Source organism: Cervus elaphus, chromosome 23 (assembly GCF_910594005.1).
Source record: "Cervus elaphus chromosome 23, mCerEla1.1, whole genome shotgun sequence".
NCBI lineage: Eukaryota > Metazoa > Chordata > Mammalia > Artiodactyla > Cervidae > Cervus > Cervus elaphus.
Genome location: NC_057837.1, coordinates 43,326,555 through 43,347,580, shown reverse-complemented (window position 1 = coordinate 43,347,580; position 21,026 = coordinate 43,326,555). Strand labels below are relative to the sequence as shown.

At 41.7% G+C, this 21,026-nt stretch overlaps 2 protein-coding genes across 4 annotated transcripts in view; both read right to left on the bottom strand.

Moving 5' to 3' along the window:
- Nucleotides 1-21,026, bottom strand: part of LOC122681814 (prostaglandin F synthase 1-like) — a 53,915-nt gene that overhangs the window by 15,899 nt on the left and 16,990 nt on the right. The window lies entirely within an intron of this gene.
- On the bottom strand, nucleotides 3,635-19,489 carry LOC122681810 (dihydrodiol dehydrogenase 3-like). 3 transcript variants are annotated; one of them, XM_043884270.1, is made up of 10 exons: nucleotides 19,243-19,464; nucleotides 17,745-17,842; nucleotides 15,653-15,820; nucleotides 15,258-15,374; nucleotides 13,951-14,028; nucleotides 13,417-13,539; nucleotides 11,468-11,577; nucleotides 10,441-10,606; nucleotides 6,020-6,102; nucleotides 3,635-3,946 (listed from the first exon to the last, which is right to left on the bottom strand). In XM_043884270.1, exons 2-10 carry the CDS (start codon nucleotides 17,826-17,828, stop codon nucleotides 3,904-3,906), a joined length of 972 nt encoding a protein of 323 aa, XP_043740205.1. In that variant the 5' UTR covers nucleotides 17,829-17,842; nucleotides 19,243-19,464; the 3' UTR covers nucleotides 3,635-3,903. The 3 variants fall into 3 exon arrangements, 2 of the variants coding, with proteins under 2 accessions (XP_043740205.1, XP_043740204.1); XM_043884269.1 differs by having other exon boundaries at nucleotides 17,745-17,872; nucleotides 19,243-19,457; XR_006337114.1 differs by lacking the exon at nucleotides 10,441-10,606 and having other exon boundaries at nucleotides 17,745-17,872; nucleotides 19,243-19,489.

Below are 21,026 nucleotides of genomic sequence, written 5' to 3'. Positions count from 1 at the left end.
ATCAGCTGGATCATCAAAAAAGCAAGAGAGTTCCAGAAAAACATCTATTTCTGCTTTATTGACTATGCGAAAGCCTTCAACTGTGTGAATCACAATAAACTGTGGAAAATTCTGAAAGAGACGGGAATACCAGACCACCTGACCTGCCTCTTGAGAAACCTGTATGCAGGTCAGGAAGTAACACTTAGAACTGGACATGGAACAACAGACTGGTTCCAAATAGGAAAAGGAGTATACAGTCAAGGCTGTATATTGTCACCCTGCTTATTTAACTTATATGCAGAGTACATCATGAGAAATGCTGGGCTGGATAAACACAAGCTGGAATCAAGATTGCCGGGAGAAATATCAATAACCTCAGCTATGCAGATGACACCACCCTTATGGCAGAGAGTGAAGAGAAACTAAAAAGCCTCTTGATGAAAGTGAAAGAGGAGAGTGGAAAAAGTTGGCTTAAAGCTCAACATTCAGAAAACCAAGATCATGGCATCTGGTCCCATCACTTCATGGCAAATAGGTGGGGAAACAGTGTCCGACTTTATTTGGGGGAGCTCCAAAATCACTGAAGATGGTGATTGCAGCCATGAAATTAAAAGACGCTTACTCCTTGGAAGGAAAGTTATGACCAACCTAGACAGAGTATTAGAAAGCAGAGACATTACTTTGCCAGCAAAGGTCCGTCTGGTCAAGGCTATGGTTTTTCCAGTGGTCATGTATGGATGTGAGAGTTGGACTGTGAGGAAAGCTGAGTGCTGAAAAATTGGTGCTTTTGAACTGTGGTGTTGGAGAAGACTCTTGAGAGTCCCTTGGACTGCAAGTTGATCCAACCAGTCCATCCTAAAGGAGATCAGTCCTGGGTGTTCATTGGAAGGACTGATGCTGAAGCTGAAACTCCAATACTTTGGCCACCTGATGCGAAGAGCTGACTCATTGGAATTATTGGTCTATTACCCCGATGCTGGGAGGGATTGGGAGCAGGAGGAGAAGGGGATGACAGAGGATGAGATGGCTGGATGGCATCACCGACTCGATGGACATGAGTGTGAGTAAACTCTGGGAGTTGGTGATGGACAGGGAGGCCTGGCGTGCTGCATTTCATGGGGTCGCAAAGAGTCGGACAAGACTAAGCAACTGAACTGACCTGAACTGAACTGAAAGCATTCAAAAACAATCATATATTTCCTAGAATCAGAAAGCCACTCATGGGCCAGGTAAGTTGTTGACTAAGAAATGAACTGAGTTTCCCTTAGTTTTCTGTTGGGCTGACCCCAGGACCAGGCACATGCCATGTCTGCTAGTAAAGGACAATCAGGATGTGGTTCAAATCTGCCAACAGTGGGTGTACTGTGCTTGTCCAAGTACCCAGTCATGAACGCACAGAAGAAGAGAGAGAAAAGGCATACAATAAAGAAAGGTGAAACAACAAAGCTAAAAAAAGAGAGAGAGAGGAAAAAAGAGAGAAAACATGAGCCATGAAACTGTTTTTGTTACTGTTTAGTCGCTAAGTCAAGATACCTCTACTGTGACCCCATGGACCCCACAGGTTTCTCTGTGCATGGTATTCTCCAGGCAAGAATACTGAAGTGGGCTGCCATTTCCTTTTCCAGTGGATCTTCCTAGATCAGGAATGCAACCCATATCTCCTGCACTGTCAGGCAGATTCTTTACCACTGCCCTACCTGAAAAGCCTGATCCATGAAAGGAAGAAAAGAAATCGGCACCTCCTCTTCCTGACCAATCACAGGAACCACACTTAGTGCACAGTGAGTGTCACACACTGTCCTGGGGAGGAGTTCGAGGGGGGCAAGAGTATACTGAGCTCAGCTCCCACAGATGCACCTTAGGGGGTCCCATCTCCTGAAAACACACGACACAAGCAGGAAGGCTCCTCCACACCAAGGCTGTAAAGAACCATCCCCATGGAGCTGGGTGGGAAGGGAAGAGAAGCCGTCAGATCAGGACTGAGCCCACAGGAGTGCCCCAGACGAGGAGGAGGAACAGGGGCTCACAGGTCCTCCCTGGAGAGACCTGTGCACACCACTCACTGGGCACTTCAGCCCTGGGACGACCCCAGGAGGTCACAGCCCCGCAGCTACTGTGATCCCAGGTGGACCCACAGGAGGCCTGGGAACCTGACTCCTCTCCTGAGACATGCAACCACTCCTGCTCCTGGAACAGGCTGAGGAGGCGGCTGGACATTGTCCAGGACTCAGCCAGATTACTGGGCAGCCCGTGTGCCCCCCGGCCCACAGATGCCCCCTCAATGCCTCTGGATTCAGTTTACTCCCCCCAGGGTGAGGGCCACCCATGCTGGGCAGAGTGGGCAGTGTGGGATACAGAGTCGGCTCAGACCAGCAGGCCGTCTGGACAGGCCAGGGTCGCCATCGACTATCAGAGAGAGGCCCAAGGAGCAGTGTTCTGGAAATATCCTTCTCCATTTCCCTCACAGTAAAGTCCTTTAAAAACCTATGTGACAAGGACCCCCTGCCCCACCGGTTCTCTGACTTGTCTTCAGCTCCTGTCTCCCCACCTCACTAAACTCCACCCACATCAGCCAACTTGCTGGCCCTTAAATATTCCAAGAATGCTCTTCCTTCCTGGCAAAAGCGTTTTCTGTTCCAGAGAAATCCAGGAACCACTGTCTCTATCTTCAAGGCTGTTTTGCAGAAATGAAAATTTGTGTGGGATGAAGGATAGTTGGTGTCTCTGCCTAATAGATGTACAGAAATGCAAGACGTTATGCAGAACTATCTCAACAGACACATACTCATTTCTAACAGCTAAATTCTCCTGCTACCATTCACAGTCTCATTCTCCACGAGACTAATGACTCAAGAATTTATTTCACTTATTGACATTTCTTGATGAAACAATGTCTTTCTAAAGAATGTTCAACAAAGTTTTGCTGAATGACCAATGAACGAACTCAAAATATGTAAGGATTCATCAAAATGCTAAGCATGGGCAGACGATTAAGAAATTACATAAATGAGTAAAATGTACTGCTTTACAGGAAGCAAAATACAGCAACATATTTTTTTTTTTATTAGTTGGAGGCTAATTACTTCACAACATTTCAGTGGGTTTTGTCATACATTGATATGAATCAGCCATAGACTTACACGTATTCCCCATCCTGATCCCCCCCTCCCAACTCCCTCTCCACCCGATTCCTCTGGGTCTTCCCAGTGCACCAGGCCGGAGCACTTGTCACATGCATCCCACCTGGGCTGGTGATCTGTTTCACCATAGATAGTATACATGCTGTTCTTTTGAAATATCCCACCCTCACCTTCTCCCACAGAGTTCAAAAGTCTGTTTTGTATTTCTGTGTCTCTTTTTCTGTTATGACCCAGCAATACCACTTCTGGGCATACACACTGAGGAAACCAGATCTGAAAGAGACACGTGCACCCCAATGTTCATCACAGCACTGTTTATAATAGCCAGGACATGGAAGCAACCTAGATGCCCAACATTTTTTAAAAATCTCTCTTTTAGCTTACCGAGATGCTTATGCTAAGTTTCAAAAGAAGTATACAACCTATTGATTGAAATTTATTTGTCTTTGTAAGTAAACAAATGCGCATATTTGTATAGGAAAATCACAAGATAAGTATTTCAAAAGTAAGTATTTTTTAAATGGGTAAACATAACTGATCTTTATTTTTATCTGGTCCCTTCTATTTTCCAAATTTTCTATAATTTGGAGGTATTATTTTAATGGTCAGAAGCAAGAGTTCTTACTTGAAGTCTTTATTGTTTCATGAACTTTTTATTTTTTAAAAAAGAAAGGCAAGCTTTCAAAAGTTCAGACACTTCATTTAAGTACCTCCACCAAGTACAAAAGTCTTCACCACCCTAGACGCAAGAAATTCTCAAAGAATCTCAGTGAGGCTTGAGTCAATATTCTTCAGAGAATGGATACTCAGGGTGACCAACACCACTGAAAGAGAAGGAGGAAGATTCACTTATTAAATCAGTCATGTTGCCATAGAGCATTATTCTATGATGTGGTCAGGATGGGCTAAAACTCTAAATCTACAAACACATCCCTCCTTCTCCCCTGACAAGCACACACGCAGGTGTCTGCTCCATGTGCACACTGCACCTGCACGTCCAATCCCAACATTCACATGTAACATTCACTTCACAGTGACAGGTAGTTTGACTCAGGTTACAATTTATATGAGACCACAAGACCTGGCAGTAACTGTAGCAATCATTTCAGACACAGGTGAAACTTCTGCCCCTAGATGATGAAAAGGTGCACAGTGAACAAATTAGCTGCCTTTTTTCATACATCCATGGATAAGCAAATGAACACTCCAAAAATCCAGAGTGCCTGGAACTTGTCATCTATTGGAGAGCTACCACAAGCTCCTGAATAATCATATAGCTCAAAGTGGGATTATTGCTTTCTTAATTTATAATGTATTAAAACACTTGTTACTCAGCAATTAGTATTACTGCTGTTTTCCTTTTTTTCCATGTTTTCATTTTTCTTTCTGAATTTGTCCTTTTCAATTCATTAAAAAGTGCATTCTGAGCTATTCCAAGTGCCAGGAGCTGTGCTGCTGAACTGAGCCCACAAAGATGAGTAAGTCTAGGCATTCACAGCCTAATGAAGAAGAACATAGAATTATACTTAAGCACCCCTAAGTACAGAAAAATAACCTGCCACCTTTTCTCTTTTAACATGGCTTTTCTCAGAAGCATGATACTGCTCTACAAACAATAGGGAGAGTTTTGAGATCCTTTATTAGAAACAAAATCTTCATTTTACCAATAATTTATATTCCTTTCTCTCTAAACTCCCTTCCAACTTCTCCCTGTTTGATCAATCATCTGTCTCTTCAGTCTTGACATTCTCCTGCAGTAATTAGGTAGCTGGAATCCCATGTTAGTGACTAAGTCAAAGTACAGGAGGTAGGGACTCCGCAGTGGATGGATCACTGATGAACAAATACAACACAGGTGTGCGTCTTTACTCAAGAAAGCAGAAGACCCAGATGATCTTACCTGGGTGTGTCCTGCTAAGGACACAGCAGTCACTCACTGGAGGGTCAGTTAAGCTCATGATCTACTGGTAATTCAGCTTTGTGAGATAACAAGGATGAGGATGTGGGAGTTACAACAGGGGAAAAAGGCCAATTAAGAGACCAATTTGAAAGAAATGGATGATGTTTTGGAGAAAAATGCAAAATCCACCAGACACTTAGGGGACAGGGTGGAAGCAGGCCCCCTGTGACTTCGTAGCACAGATGCACATTGGATTTCATGGGGCCGTCCTTCATAAAAAATATCAACAATACATTTTGTAATTTTGCTAGGCATAATATGAATGTCTTCTTCCCAGGTTGCTCAGTGGTTAAGGATCCACCTGCCAAGCAGGAGACCTGGGTTCAATCCCTAGGGCCACAAGATCCATTGGAGAAGGCAACAGCAATCCACTCCAGTATTATTGCCTGGGAAATCCCAAGAACAGAGGAGCCTGTTGGGCTATAGAGCATGGGAGGGTAGAGAGTCATACAGGACTCAGAGATTAAACAAAAACAACAAAACATGAATGTAATGCATGATGGATTCATTATTATATATTTATTATAAATATAATTATTTTCCCCTGATGTAAAAAGAATTAAAGATGAAATAAGTTCACAAGTCCCTGAAAGAATACTGGGCTGCAGACACTGTGCCATCTGTTTCCCGAGTCTCTCGGCCCTAAAAGGAGGTACACCAGGCATAGGGATCAGGGGCACAAAGCAGTGAATTCACTATGATGTGAACTCGGGATTTTATTGATGCACTGTTCTGGGTTCCAATCACATTTCTGTTGGTCAAAGATGAACCCCTAGAGGAAAACTCTGGTGTGAGGTCTGCAGGAAGCCCCTGGTTTACTCCTATGCTGGATATCAGGACTGTCTTCCAAGAATTTAGCTTTAAAAAGTTTAGTTCCCCTACTGAACCACCTGCTACAGAAAGTAACATATGTGTGAAACATCTGCAAGTCACTTACGGTAGAAATTCATAGTATCGTCTATTTCTGTTGAGGCCATCAATTGCTTTCATATCTTCTGGACTCAGTTCAAAGTCAAACACCTGGAAGAAAGGAAAGAACCACATTAACTCCCCCAAGAACTGGCATCCCCCTGGGGACTGGAGGACTTTCCTACCGGATGGAGACAAGAAGAGGGGACAGGGAAGCCTTGTCTGTCCTCAGCTTCCAGGTGAACAAGCCTGGGAGCCTCTGCTGAGTTCTCACCTCTCCTTCCCACACCCTCTCCTTCTCTGTCCATCTCACAAATGTTACAGTGCATCAGTCCCTTATCCTTCTAGGTGGATCACTTGAAAAAACAAACAAATTAAAATCTTCTTTTACCAAGCATGTTTGTTGGACACTCCTGACTCAATACTGAACCTGAGCTAACATTAGACTGATTAACTCTCCCCAACATGCCCTAAGAGTAACAGCATTCAGCTGAAGCAGTGTCAGAAGAAGGCTCCTCCATGAAAGCCTATTCAAGAATCTGATATCAAACTTACTCATTACCTATAATTGAATCAAAAAAACTTTATGTAAATGCATTTGTGGAGAAAATTATGAAAAGTGTTTAAGACATTAGAGAACACCTAAATAATTAAAAATTCATATCATAATTTTGGAACAGAAAGCTCAATTTTATCAAGAAATTCATTTTCTCCAAAGTGATGTAGTGTTTCAGTGCAACATGAACCAAAGACTTAAACACATATTATTTTGTGGAATTCAGTAAAGTGATACTAAGTTTGAAATAAGAAATACGTAGTCAAAAGCATTCAAGATAGCCTTTAAGAAGAAGAATATACCATGCTGAGAAGCAGCACTTACTTTATACTTTTGTAACAGAGTACAGAAAACTGTATAGTTAAATAGGCCAGAAATGTATTTATGAACATTTGATATATGACAGTGTTGGCAGTGAAAATCTGCGGAAAATGTGAACACTTAGATTTCCATTTAAATAAATAAATATATATATACAGGTAATCATTTTATATCATATTAGAAAATCAGTTCCAGGTGTATTTCAGAGCCGAATTTGAAAGCAAACACAAAAACAATTTTTCAGGGGACCATATAATTGACCCTTCACTTGGCCTGACCCATAACTTACATTGGGCAGTTAAATTTGCCAGAAGAAATGGTGAGTTAATTCTGAGCCTAGACATGAAGAGGATTTTTTTTCTACTCCTTAGCCTGGGATCATAATTGGGAAATTAAAGACACTTGCTCCTTGGAAGAAAAGCTATGATAAACCTAGACAGCATATTAAAAATCAGAGACATCAGTGCCTGCACGCTCCTCTGACAAGAGTCACTTCCACCTGGTAAAGCACTGAACTGCAAATGAACAAAAATGCCAAGCCTACAGGACAACAGCTTAGCTGAGTGCTGGCTAACACTGTGGATTGTCAAACATTGTGGACTGTCAAATCACAGAATCAAGAGATGCAAAAATGATCTCTGCATTAAATCCTAAAACTGGGAACAGCTTCCTGTACAGCTATGCTAAGGGTACAATAATGGTCTCCTACACAGAAATCAAAACACAGACAGCTTAGCAATAATAGGCACAGTCTAGAACAGGAACTCTGCAACAGCAGAAACTCAAGGAGATTAAGTGTGTGAAGTGAAACCTTACAGGATTCATGGAAATACAAAATAAATCCAATATTACTAGAGCTAATCAGTGAATATCGTAAAGTTGCAGGACATAAAATTAACACACAGAAATCCCTTGCATTACTATACACTAACAATGAGAAAACAGAAAGAGAAATTAAGGAAACAATTCCATTCACCATTGCAAAGAAAAGAATCAAATACTTAGAAATAAATCTACCTATAGAAGCAAAAACCTATATATAGAAAACTATAAAACACTGATGAAAGAAATCAAAGACGACACAAATAGATGGAGAAATACACCAAGTTCGTGTACTGGAAGAATCAATGTAGTGAAAATGAGTATACTACCCAAAGCAATCTATAGATTCAGTGCAATCCCTATCAAGCTACCAATGGTATTTTTCAGAGAACTAGAACAAATAATTTCACAATTTGTATGGAAACACAAAAAACCTCGAATAGCCAAACAATCTTGAGAAAGAATAATGGAACTGGAGGAATCAACCTGCCTGACTTCAGGATATACTACAAAGCTACAGTCATTAAGACAGTATGGTACTGGCACAAAGACAGAAATCTAGATCAATGGGACAAAATAGAAAGCCCAGAGATAAATCCATGCACCTATGGACACCTTATCTTTGACAAAGGAGGCAAGAATATACAATGGAGAAAAGACAATCTCTTTAACAAGTGGTGCTGGAGAAACTAGTCAACCACTTGTAAAAGAATCAAACTAGAACACTTTCTAACACCATACACAAAAGTAAACTCAAAATGGATTAAAGATCTAAATGTAAGGCCAGAAACCATAAAAATCCTAGAGGAAAACATAGGCAAAACACTCTCTGACATAAATCACAGCAGGATCCTCTATGACCCACCTCCCAGAGTAATGGAAATAAAAGTGAAAATAAACAAATGGACCTAATTAAACATAAAAGTTTTTGAACAATGAAGGAAACTCTAAGCAAGGTGAAAAGACACCCTTCAGAATGGGAAAAGATAATAGCAAATGAAGCAACTGACAAATAATTAATATCAAAGATATAAGCAGCTCATGCAGCTCAATTCCCAAAAAATAAACAACCAACTAAAAAAAATGGGGCCAAAGAACTAAACAGACATTTCTCCAAAGGCATACAGATGGCTACCAAACACATGGAAAGATGCTCAACATCACTCATTACCCCCAAACACATGGAAAGATGCTCAACATCACTCATTATCAGAGAAATGCAAATCAAAACCACAATGACGTACCATCTTACGCTGGTCAGAATGGCTGCTATCAAAAAGTCTACAAACAACAAAAAAGCTGGAGAGGGTGTGGAGAAAAGGGAACCCTCTCACACTGTTGGTGGGAATGCAAACTAGTATAGCCACTATGGAGAACAGAGTGGAGATTCCTTAGAATAACAGAAATACAACTGCCATATGACCCAGCAATCCCACTGCTGGGCATACACACTGAGGAAATCAGAATTGAGAGACATGTTTTCCCCAGTGTTCATTGCAGCACTGTTTACAAGAGGCAGAACACGGAGGCAACCTAGATGTCCATCAGCGGAAGAATGGACAAGAAAGTTGTGGTACATATACACAATGGAATATTACTCGGCTATTAAAAGGAATGCATTTGAATCATTTCTAATGAGGTGGATGAAACTGGAGCCTATTATACAGAGTGAAGTAAGTCAGAAAGAAAAACACCAATACAGTATACTAACGCATATATATGGAATTTAGAAAGATGGTAACAATGACTCCATATGTGAGACAGCAAAAGAGAAACAGATGTAAAGAACAGTCTTTTGGGCTCTGTGGGAGAATGTGAGGGTGGGATGACTTGAGAGAATAGCATTGAAACATGTAGAGTGTCATATGTGAAACAGATCGCCAGTCCAGGTTCAATGCATGAGACAGGGTGCTCAGGGCTGGTGCACTGGGGTTACCCTGAGGGATGGGATGGGGAGAGAGGTGGGAGGGGAGTTCAGGATGGGAAATGCATGTACACCCATGGCTGATTCATGTCAAGGTATGGCAAAAACCACTACAATATTATAAAGCAATTAACCTCCAATTAAAATAAATAATTTAATTTTAAAAAGGAGGTTAGAGATCACTGCCATAAATGTGTGCCCCCAAATTCACATCTTGATGGTGTTAGAAAAGGAGTTTTTAAGAGGTGATCGGGACATGATTGTGCAGCCCTCATGAATGATATTTTTAAAATATCATATAAGAGCCTTGGGACAGCTCTGTGGCCCTTCCACCATGTTAAGGTACAAGGAGAAGCCTCTGACCTGGAAGAAGACCCTCCCCTGACCACACGGGCAACCTGACCTCAGACCTCCAGCTTTAGAACTGTGAGGAACAAATTTCACTTTTTTCTCAGTCACTCAGTCTGTAGTATTTTGTTAAAACACACAAAACAGTCTAAAAAAAATCACTTAATGCAATTTCATCAATTGAAAACAAAGACAATAAAATATCACTTGTACAACGTGACAGAATAAATTGGAGACACAGCACTGGAGTTAAAAATCTCTGTTTTCTGTCCAGCCATAACTCTCTCCAGCCATGCCAACTCTCCTGTTGTCACATCAGGTGGAGAAAACCACCAGGAATACACACAAGGCTTTCATGAACGGGAAAGAACAAGTAACTCATCTTGACTCAAGAAAAGTCTTAAGAGATGGACATAGAATGACCCTCGTGAAGGATATTCCCTAGGAGCCCTCTGCCCACAGCCCTGCTCATCATCACCTGCATGTTCTCTTTGACCCGCTTCTTGTTGAAACTCTTGGTCAGAACCACAACCCCACGTTGTATTTGGTAGCGAAGGGCAACTAGAGCTGGGGTTTGCTTGTGCTTTTGGGCAATGGCAGAGAGAACTGGGTCCTCCAAGAGAACGGGGTGGTTCAGGTTCACCCTGGAAGGAAATTCAGAAATTCTGAGGAGCTGAGACTCATTTGTCTCAGCTTCCCAAACAGACCAGAAAGGTCGACTGTAGACAGGGCTTCTCAAAGTGTGGTCCATGGACCAATAGCATCAGCACCACTTGGGATCTTGTAAGAAATACAAATTCCATGGCTTAGATGAAGACAAACTGAATCAGGACCTCAAATGTGCAACCTCCCATTCTGTGTTTACAGGGCTCTGCAGGTGATTCGGATGCATTATTGAGTTGAGACCAGGACTGCCAAACTCATGGATTATTCTTTAAATCTGAGAGGTTGTTTTTCTTCTATTATCAACAGCATGAATAGAGAAACAAAATTAAAAAAAAAAAAAAAAACAGGGATCTTTTTTAAATTTCACTTTTCTAAGGTACTAATTGAGACATCTCAAAATAAGACACATTATTTCATCATTATTCTACTATAGATGTTTACAAAAATGGTTCATCAAAATTTTTTCTATCATGATTGATCTATGAGTTACATATTATTATCCTAATTTTAGACATAAGATAAGAGGCTTGGAACATCTACTTTTAGAAATGTGTTCCTTGGTTAATAAATAAGTAAATCATGACACAATGTGTCTCTGGTCTCAATTGGGGGACTATATGTAGATTTTAATGCAGACATTTATTACTGATGAATCAACAAGCTCATACATGTGGAAAAACAGGTTGGGTGATGGGATTACAAAAGAGGAGAATTCATTCCATCCCTCCCCGCTCTCCCCGCTGCCTATGAGAGCTATCTGAGTACCATAAAATGTAAACTATTTCATCAAAAATTGAATTTCAGGGAAAATTCCAGTTGTCTTCAATAGGATTCAGTACCATTCTTTTACTCGTTGGGATCCCAGAGCACCAAAGGCAACAAGAATGATATCATGTGACTTGCAGAAGTCCAACAGTTTGCTCTGATTGAGATAAGGGTGACATTCCACCTGTAGAAGGCCCAAAGAGAACAGTGTCAGATTATATGCAAAGGCAATATTAACAGGACAGAGAAATATTAAAAGGTTAAAAAATGCTGAGGGAAAAACTATAACATTAACTGGAAACTTGAAATATTAACAGCAAGACTGAAATAGAGAAAAGTGTGTTTATATACTTAATTTTATGATGGAAATGGATGGGAGAACAAGTCCAAGATTGAGTAATCAAAATATGGGCTCTACATCTGAGTAAAAGTTTCAGAGTAAATATTTCATCTACTGTTAGTATTATCATGAACCTTTAACTTCGCCCTCTAACCTAGACAGTTTTCATCATCCCCAGCACATTCTTTTCTACTGTGCTCCCTGTTGAAGGCCCATAAAGGATGAGACCACCAAGACTAAGGATTTAGCCATCAAGTTCAGTTCAGTCACTCAGTCGTGTCCTACTCTTTGCGACCCAATGAATTGCAGCAGGCCGGGCCTCCCTGTCCATCACCAACTCTGGAGTTTACTCAAACTCAGGTCCATTGAGTCGGTGATGCCATCCAGCCATCACATCCTCTGTCATCCCCTTCTCTTGCCCCCAATCCCTCCCAGCATCAGGGTCCATTCCAATGAGTCAACTCTTTGCATGAGGTGGCCAAAGTATTGGAGTTTCAGCATCAGTCCTTCCAATGAACACCCAGGACTGATATCCTTTAGGATGGACTGGTTGGATCTCCTTGCAGTCCAAGGGACTCTCAAGAGTCTTCTCCAACACCACAGTTCAAAAGCACCAATTCTTCGGTGCTCAGCTTTGTTCGCAGTCCAACTCTCACATCCATACATGACCACTGAAAAAACCATACCCTTGACTAGACGGACCTTTGTTGCAAAGTAATGTCTCTGCTTTTTAATATGCTATCTAGATTGGTCATAACTTTCCTTCCAAGGAGTAAGCGTCTTGTAATTTCATGGCTGCAATCACCATCTGCAGTGATTTTGGAGCCCAAAAAAGTGAAGTCTGATACTGTTTCCACTGTGTCCCCATCTGTTTCCCATGAAGTGATGGGACCAAATGCCACGACCTTAGCTTTCTGAATGTTGAGCTTTAAGCCAACACTTTCGCTCTCCTCTTTCACTTTCATCAAGAGGCTTTTTAGTTGATCTTCACTTTCTGCCATAAGGGTGGTGTCATCTGCATGTCTGAGGTTATTGATATTTCTCCTGGCAATCTTGATACCAACTTGTGCTTCTTCCAGCCCAGTGTTTCTCATGATGTACCCTGCATATAAGTTAAATAAGCAGGGTGACAATATACAGCCTTGTCGTACTCCTTTTCCTATTTGGAACCAGTCTGTTGTTCCATGTCCAGTTCTAACTGTTGGTTCCTGACCTGAATACAGGTTTCTCAAGAGGTGGGTCAGGTGGTCTGGTTTCCCTTCTCTTTTAGAATTTTCCACAGTTTATTGTGATCAAAACTCCACACAAATTCTTAAGCCAGTCTTACATGATTTGTCTTTTTTATTTACTTCCCATTCCATCTTTTCATGGTTTTCCTTCCTATACATGTTTTGCTACAAGGCACTTTCCAGTCCAATTTCTGTTCATGCTTTCATCTCAGAAAAAATGCCCCTGGGTTCTACCCATAATTTACCTGGAAGCTTTCCCCACCTTTTCCACCCAAATTTATCAGACAGGGGTTCCATTCTGGGTTCTAGTCACACCATCCAGACAGAGGGTCTGTGCCCTAGAATCTTCTGTCCACAAAGGTTGGATGAACAGGAGGGGAGGACAGACAGACATCAGGCTCCAGGGCAAGAAGGAGGTTCTGAGAGCAGGAGGGAGAGGAGCCGAGCTGCTCACCTGGTTACAGACGGGCTTGTACTTGAGCCCCGGCTTGTTCAGGATCTTCTCCAGCTGCTTGTGGTTGAAGTTGGACACCCCGATGGATTTGGCCAGCCCTGCATCCTTGCATTTCTCCAGGGCCTGGGAGGGAGGGGTGGTGAAAAATTACATGGAATGATAGAGCAAGAATAAATGCTGAAAAACATCGGTAATCACCATCATCCATCAAGAATTAGCATTGATTATCAAGAAGAAAACAGTGGAAAAAGTCATGACACAAGAAGAATTACTGTCTCCTTAGAAAAAACCCTAGAGAAGACATATCACATGGAAGGAAAGAGATACCTGTCTGCACTGTCCCGTATTCTACTCCTTCGTTCCTCTCTGTGAACATTTCGGCAATGGTTTCCTCCCCACAACCTCAACATCACCACCCTTAGATTCATGAACTGCTGAGTCTGATTGGTCCACAGCCCATTCTTACACGTGGAGGAAATGAAAGAGGTTGCCCCTCTCCTGGCTCCTCCCTGGTTCTCTCCTCCCTGGACTCACCTCCCAAGTAAGACAGAGATCCACTGAGTCAAATATCAGTTTTCCATTTTCATCTTTTGGAAATAATTCCTCCCCTGGCTGGAACAAAAGCAGACATTTTACAGATGTCACAAAACAATTTCCCAATATTTATCCAGGCTGACAGGCATCAGGAATTAAACATCCATGAGTTAGGTTTACAACTTTCTAGATACTAATATCTGCAAAGTGATTTGTCTATGGAGTTGTAAGCAGTGTCTTTAGGAGAGAGGCTTATTCTTATCTCTTATACTTAATATATGTTGTAATAAATATAATTTTTCTAGGTCCTAAAAGTGACTCACAGTGATTTCTGTGATATTTGTCTGTTACTTGTACTTCTCTATTTTGAAATGTCTCTCTTGAGCTAGAACTGGTAGTAAGTTACATGGGCTTCATTTCCAGCATAAATATTGCAATCACTTTCTTTTCTCCCTGAGGATCAGATGCCCTAGGGCAGGCATATGAACCAGCAAGGCTCAAGTTAGTTGGATATGGAATGTGGAAAATCCAGACAAGCTCTCAAATTCGTGACCATGAGCCTTGAACTGCCCTGAAGCCATATTTGCCACCAATGGAAAATGTTCAGTAAACATAAAGCATATCATGAGTAATGCCATGATAAGGGATAGAAATTAGGAGACGTTTCCAAAAAGTTCTAAAACTCCTAAAATCTGTCTGTGACTGGGACTTGCCATCTATATAGTCCACTAAGCGATTTTGCATCAGATGACTTGAGTTGATTTCTATAACTTGAAATCAAGAATTGTAAGTAAACTGTTCTTATTGGCTAAGTGCAATCTACAAACATCATCCTGAAGACAGGCAAGAGTGTAGGCAAGGTCTTCTAAGTCCCTATAAAGGTATGAGGTTTAGATGCACCCAGAGGGAGCACCACCAAATCTGCTCAACTTAAAAGTATGAAAGACAAGATAAACTCATCATGTTCAATGTAAGGCAGTGTCATGCTCACCATGGCTGCACCAAACTCTTGGTTCATGAATATCCAGAGACTCACAGTCATAACGAGGACTGTGTGCAGAACTGGCTTATTTCCCAAGCTTTTCAGGCAGAATAACTCAGATTATTTAACACCTTTCCCTGGGAGTCTTGTAAGGGATTCAAAGAAACTCAGTAAAAAAATGATCACAAATGATTATTTGGGAGATTCTACTCTAGTGTAACCATCCCTACAACCTACTAAGAAAAATCTTCATTCAACCATCCATGCAAGTTGATGCACATTCTAACACAAGATACAAAATTATGTGATCACACAAAGTTCTAACCTTCAGAGCCACTGGAATATGAATAATATAGAGATCAACATAGTCCAGTTGAAGAGTTTTCAGTGATTTTTCCAAGGCTGGTTGGACCAACTCTGGTCGAAGGGAAGTTAACCAAAGCTGCAAGAGGTTAAAGAATGGAAGTTGTATCAATAACACTTTAGGTAACTTTTTTTCTGTACCACTTGGCTTGTGGGATATTACTTCCTTGACCAACGATAGATCTTGGCATTAAATCACCAAGTCTTAACCACTGAACCACCAGGGAACTCTAATACTTCAGGAATGTATGTAAGAATAGTTCACTAAACAATCTTTCACCAAACAATGATCCTATTAATTAACTGTCACCTGGGCAAATCACTTGCACACAAGTGCACACACTCAACACACAGCACCTTTGAGGTGTAGAATATGTCTTCTCTCTTCACAGTGCCATCTGCAATCTTGCTTCGAATGGCCTGGCCAACTTGCTCTTCATTTTGGTACACATGAGCACAGTCGATATGGCGGAACCCAACCTCTATAGCGAATTTGGTGATTTCCAGAGCTTCCCTCTTAGCAGCCTACATAAGCAACAAGATAAAAGTTGAATATCTACATGACCAAGAGATTGCTAAGGAGCAAGATTTATCTTCCTAAGAATCAACATTTCTTTGTGCTTTTGGTTCATTCTGTAAGTGTTGTGATGAACTCATGTCAGTTTCTCTGAATTTTCCTGGCCAGTGATTAAATGGGCACCAAGGAACCCTTCAATTCCAGATGGCCAGTGGCTGATCACAGGCCTCAGAGGACCCCAAGACAACCTCCAGGTTCAGTGATCTGCTGGAAGACCCAAAGGACTCGCATAAAGTTATAGTCATGGATAAGATTTATACTGTGAGCTGTTTGAAGCAAAATCAATGAAGGTGTAAAATGCCTGGCAAAAGCATCAAGAACCATGTGAAAACTTCCAAGACTTTTGTCTCCCAGTGAAGCCACACAGAATACACCAAATAAAAAGCATATATGTTGAATAAAGTGATGTTTTCATATAAGTATACATTGCTAATGATTACCACAATCGACCTAGGCAACAGATCCATCACCTCACACACTTAAATTTAAGGTATGTTTGTAAGAAAATTTAAGGTCTAGACTCTATAAAATCTCAAGTTATAGCCCATTGTCTTTAACTATAGTCACTGTGCTACACATCAGGTGTTCAGACTTATTCATCTCAGGACTGATTGTCTGTACCCTTGACCAACATCTTTTCATTTTTCCTAGACTTGTCCCCAGTTTCTGGTCACCATACCCTACTCTTTCTTCTATGAGTTCCACTTTTTTAGATTCCACCTATAAGGAGATCATATAGTCATTGTCTTTCTGTTTATGGCTTATTACACTTAGCTTAATGTTCTCCCAGTTCATCTGTGTGGTTGGAAATGACAGGATTAATTTTGTTTTTAATATTGAATAATATTCCATTTCTTTTCATGTGATTCAGACTCGTTCCTGTTTCAAGGAGGTAGATAGTTGGTGTAGCTTCTCTCTGTTAGGGTTAGTCCTGGATTTTCTTAAATGCTTGGGTATTTGTGTGTATACCAAGGAATGAACCCAATGAGCTTCAGTAACAGTCTGGACTCTTCCCTCCCCTCACCCCAATTTGTACTACAAAGTACTGGCTTCTGTTTCCAAAATGTGTCTAATTATTTCCATCAGTTTTATAGATGAAAACTATGAGGCTCAAAGTTTAAGGACCAGTCCATTGTCACAACTACATACTATAAACACAAGATGGATAGCAAATTTTCTGGTTACAGCATAGAGACTTGTCCACTAGCTCCTCTTTTATATCCCAGCGCTGGAAACAATATTTAAATAAAACCACATTATGAAACACAAAGATACATTACAAAACCTGGCCTGTAAGATTGCATCTTATCACCTCAAATGATACTATAGTTCCCATCAGAAGAAGTTTCCAAGCAGAAACAGAAGCACAGGGCAAAACACAGATGGAGTGTTTCTGCCCTGGCACCTATTAGGTACCCCACAGTAGAAAAACAGTTTTCTCCCATTATTTTTCAAACACCTCATCTTCAGGACCTTCCACCTAAAAACTTCTCTGGGTCATATCTTTTTGGAAGGAAGAAAGAGTTCTTGAACTAATAAAATCTACAGAGAAACCCCACCATTGCAATCACCCTTAAAGCAAAGCAGCTGACAGTGTTCTCCAGCCGAGCCTCACCTCTTCTGCCAAGCTGGAAAAGAGACGGAAACTGGAGGGGAACCCAGAGTAATCTGCAGGTGAGCAAAGCCTCAGACCCTGATGCAGAGTGGAGACTGGATGCTCTCTCCCCTTTCACAGGGTGTGGTTCTAGCCTGGTTAGTGGAACCACATGACCCTCCCAGAGTCACACAGGAGCTCAGCGCTTGACAACCCAAGTCTCTTCTGCTGTCACATCCACTACTATTTATATCTCAACCCACAACCAGTACTGTTACCTCTGGAGGTGCATAGGTTCCAAATCCAAGGACAGGAATGAAGTGGCCATCATTAAGCTTCACCTTCTGGCTTTTGGGATCCATTGTCTGTTGTTCCTCTGAGAAAGCAGATTGATTTTTTCTTCTGCCTTCAGAGGTTATAAATAACAAAAAGATAACGCTCCAGCTGCACTGTCCAATGTTTACTGATGCATTGTAGGAGAAGTGTAATTAAACTAATGCCCAAGGAGTCAGAGAGTTACCTTGTTTGATTTTTTTTATCAATATAATCTAAAGTATTATATAAAGTGAGATTGACTGAGCAATTAATGACCATTAGTTAAACTAGAAATTTCCACACACCAATCTTTTTTATTTTCTATTATAGGCCCAATCTCAATCAAACATAAACTGAAACAACTATCTTACAGTACAAACAGCACACATACACAAGTCACAAAATGTAAAAGTGATAACAGCATTTTTGAAAATTTTATCCCTTAATAAAGAATCAAAACTTCAAATGAAAGTAAATTTTCCTTTTTACATTTCCCACCAGCAAAATTATTTTGCTTTACAGACCTGACAGTGGTGAAATCTTGAACAGGATACCTAAACCAGACATTTTGGCAAAGCGTTTATTGGAAGTTAATTATTAACAGCTTTAGGATACCATGTGCAGTGTGCAAAGAGACTCAGTGTTTCTGTGTTGTACTTAGTTATATAACTTTTAGAGTACACTTACTTTCCAGGTGGCCCTAGTGATAAAGAACCTGCCTGCCAATGCAGGAGATGTAAAGTTTTGATCACTGGGTTCGATCCCTGGGTTGGGAAGATCCTCTGAAGGAGGGCATGGCAACCCACTCCAGTATTCTTGCCTGGAGAATCCCATGAACAGAGGAGCCTGGCGGGCTACAGTCCATGGGGTTGCAAAGAGTCAGATGGGACTAAAACAACTTAGCACACACCCAGAGTACTCTCATGATGTAACTGATACATACTTTACATAATTTACTAACTTGTTCAACATTATTCACAAAAGAAAACCCTATAAACTACATGTGTGTTAGTCGCTCAGTCATGTCCGACTCTTTGCGACCCCATGGGGTGTGTAGCCCACCAGGCTCCTCCATCCATGGGATTTTCCAGGTAAGAATTCTGGAGTGGCTTGCCATTTCCTTCACCAGAGGATCTTCCTGACCCAGGCATTGAACCTGAGTCTCCTGCATAAACTACATAAATTATAACAAACTTGGAAAGAGTAAGGGAAATCGTGATGCACTGATATATGGGGGTGTGGTGAAGTTAAATAAAATTTAACAAATACAGTGATGTCAGCAAAATGGTGAACTAGGAGGACTGAACTCTCCCATGGAAAGGCAAGAAAAGAAAGAGAAAGCAGCTGAAAAACCTCCTAAGATCTCTGGAAAACAGTCAAAGATCTACACCAACAAAGTGAACACACAATTAGGAAAAATCCAGAACAGAATGGTAGGAAATTTCATCGTGTATTACTTACCTATACCCTCCGCCTGCCTGGGACAGTGCAGTCTTGATCAGTCCCCAGTTGTCTCCCTCAATCCAGAGTGATCAAAGAAAACCAATTGTGCAATGTTCCAAGCAGCTTGGGGGCTGCCTGGGGACTGGTGTCTGTTCTACTTAACTCTAAGCTTAACCTGAAGGGCAGCTGGAATGGCTATTGCAGCTGCAGGGGATTGATATATATATATATATATATCACATGGAGCCAAGGACAAAGGAATAAGGGTGGAGACATAGACTAGACCATGTATTGATAAAACCCTGAGTAGAACTGGGGTGTGGATTTGGGAGCCATAGAGCATTCAAAAACAATCATAAATTCACCAGACTCAGAATGCCACCCACGGGCCAGGCAAAATGCTGACTCAGAAATGAAGTGAGTCACCCTTAGCTTTCCTGTTGGGGTGAAACAAGGACAAAGAGAATGCCAGGCAAATTAGTGAAAGCCAGTCAGGACAAGGAACAAGATCTACCAAGAGTGAGTATTTGCCTGCTGTTTCAGGTAGCCAATTATGAACACACACATATATACACACACACAGGAACACACACACATCAGGATGGAGCAGGGAGGCCAGACGGCCCCGAGAAGCAGGGTCTGGTGCTCTGACGGTGTGCCAGGGCTGCACCACATGCACGGCTGCCAGCACCAGGGGCTGCTCCAGCACGCCTCCCTCCAGCTCTGCCACCCTCTGGAGCAAAGGTGCCAGAGTGAGGGAGGGGAGTGCACACTTACAAGGGGTGGAACCAGTTTGGACCCAACCCTCAGAGTTCTCCATCAGCATCCTGGGACCTGCCTGGCCCAGTAGGGTGGGGACAGCCACTGCACACAGGAGAAGCCTTTGCTCACACTGGGCTCTGGCTCTAGTCTGCCCCTCCCCCTCCCACCGAGGTGACAGTTGCCAGCATGCCCTGGGAAAGGCTGACCTCTGACCAGCTCAACTTCATTTCTGCTCCAAAGCCTCTGGGCACACAGACTGCACAGAGACGTGTACACACAAGGACAGCCCTGCAAACCAGGATGGGTAACTATTTCACCTAATTTCACAGACACAGAGGATGTTAAGCAAAATGAGAGGACAGAGAAATCTGTTTCAAATGAAACAATGAAAAAAAAAAAACCTGAAAAAAATCTGCTAATAAGATAGATATTAATAATTTACCAGAATTCAGAACAGTGATAAGAATGTTATTCTAACTAGGAAATAGAACATACTAACATTCACATGATGGGTGTTCCAGAAGGAGAAGAGAGAGGGAAAAGGGCAGAAAATGTATCTGATGAAAATATGGCTAAAATTTTCTGAACCCGGGACTTCCGTGGTGGTACAGTGGTAAGGATTCTGTGCTTCCATAGCAGGGGGCACAAGTCCTGAAACTGGTCAGGGAACTACTTAGCAAAGGTGATTAAAACCATGAGATGGGGGTGTTCCTGGATTATCTGGGTCATCCTGGTGTAATCACAAAGTCCTTATACGTGGGACCTGGAAGTGTTGTAGTCAAAGAGGAGGTGGGCAGATAGGAGCATTAGATAAGAGATTCGAAGACACTATGTGCTGTCTCTGAGATGTTGGGAGAGTCTACAAGATCAAGAACAGAGTGTTCTGTTGTCAGTCCCTCAGTGGTGTCCAGCTCTACCACAGCATGGACTGCAGCACGCCAGACACTTCACCCTTCACTGTCTCCCAGAGTTTGCTCAACCTCATGTCCATCAAGTTGGTGATGCCATCTAATCATCTCATCCTCTGTCACCGTCTTCTC

Bases quoted from the DNA above. Each gene is read 5' to 3' on its own strand.
- LOC122681810 (XM_043884270.1), bottom strand. From the start codon at position 17,828: ATGGATCCCAAAAGCCAGAAGGTGAAGCTTAATGATGGCCACTTCATT. The intron at 15,821-17,744 runs GTAACAGTACTG...TTGCTTATGTAG, and splicing joins GAACCTATGCACCTCCAGAG to GCTGCTAAGAGGGAAGCTCT. The intron at 15,375-15,652 runs GTGCTGTGTGTT...AACCTCTTGCAG, and splicing joins ACATATTCTACACCTCAAAG to CTTTGGTTAACTTCCCTTCG.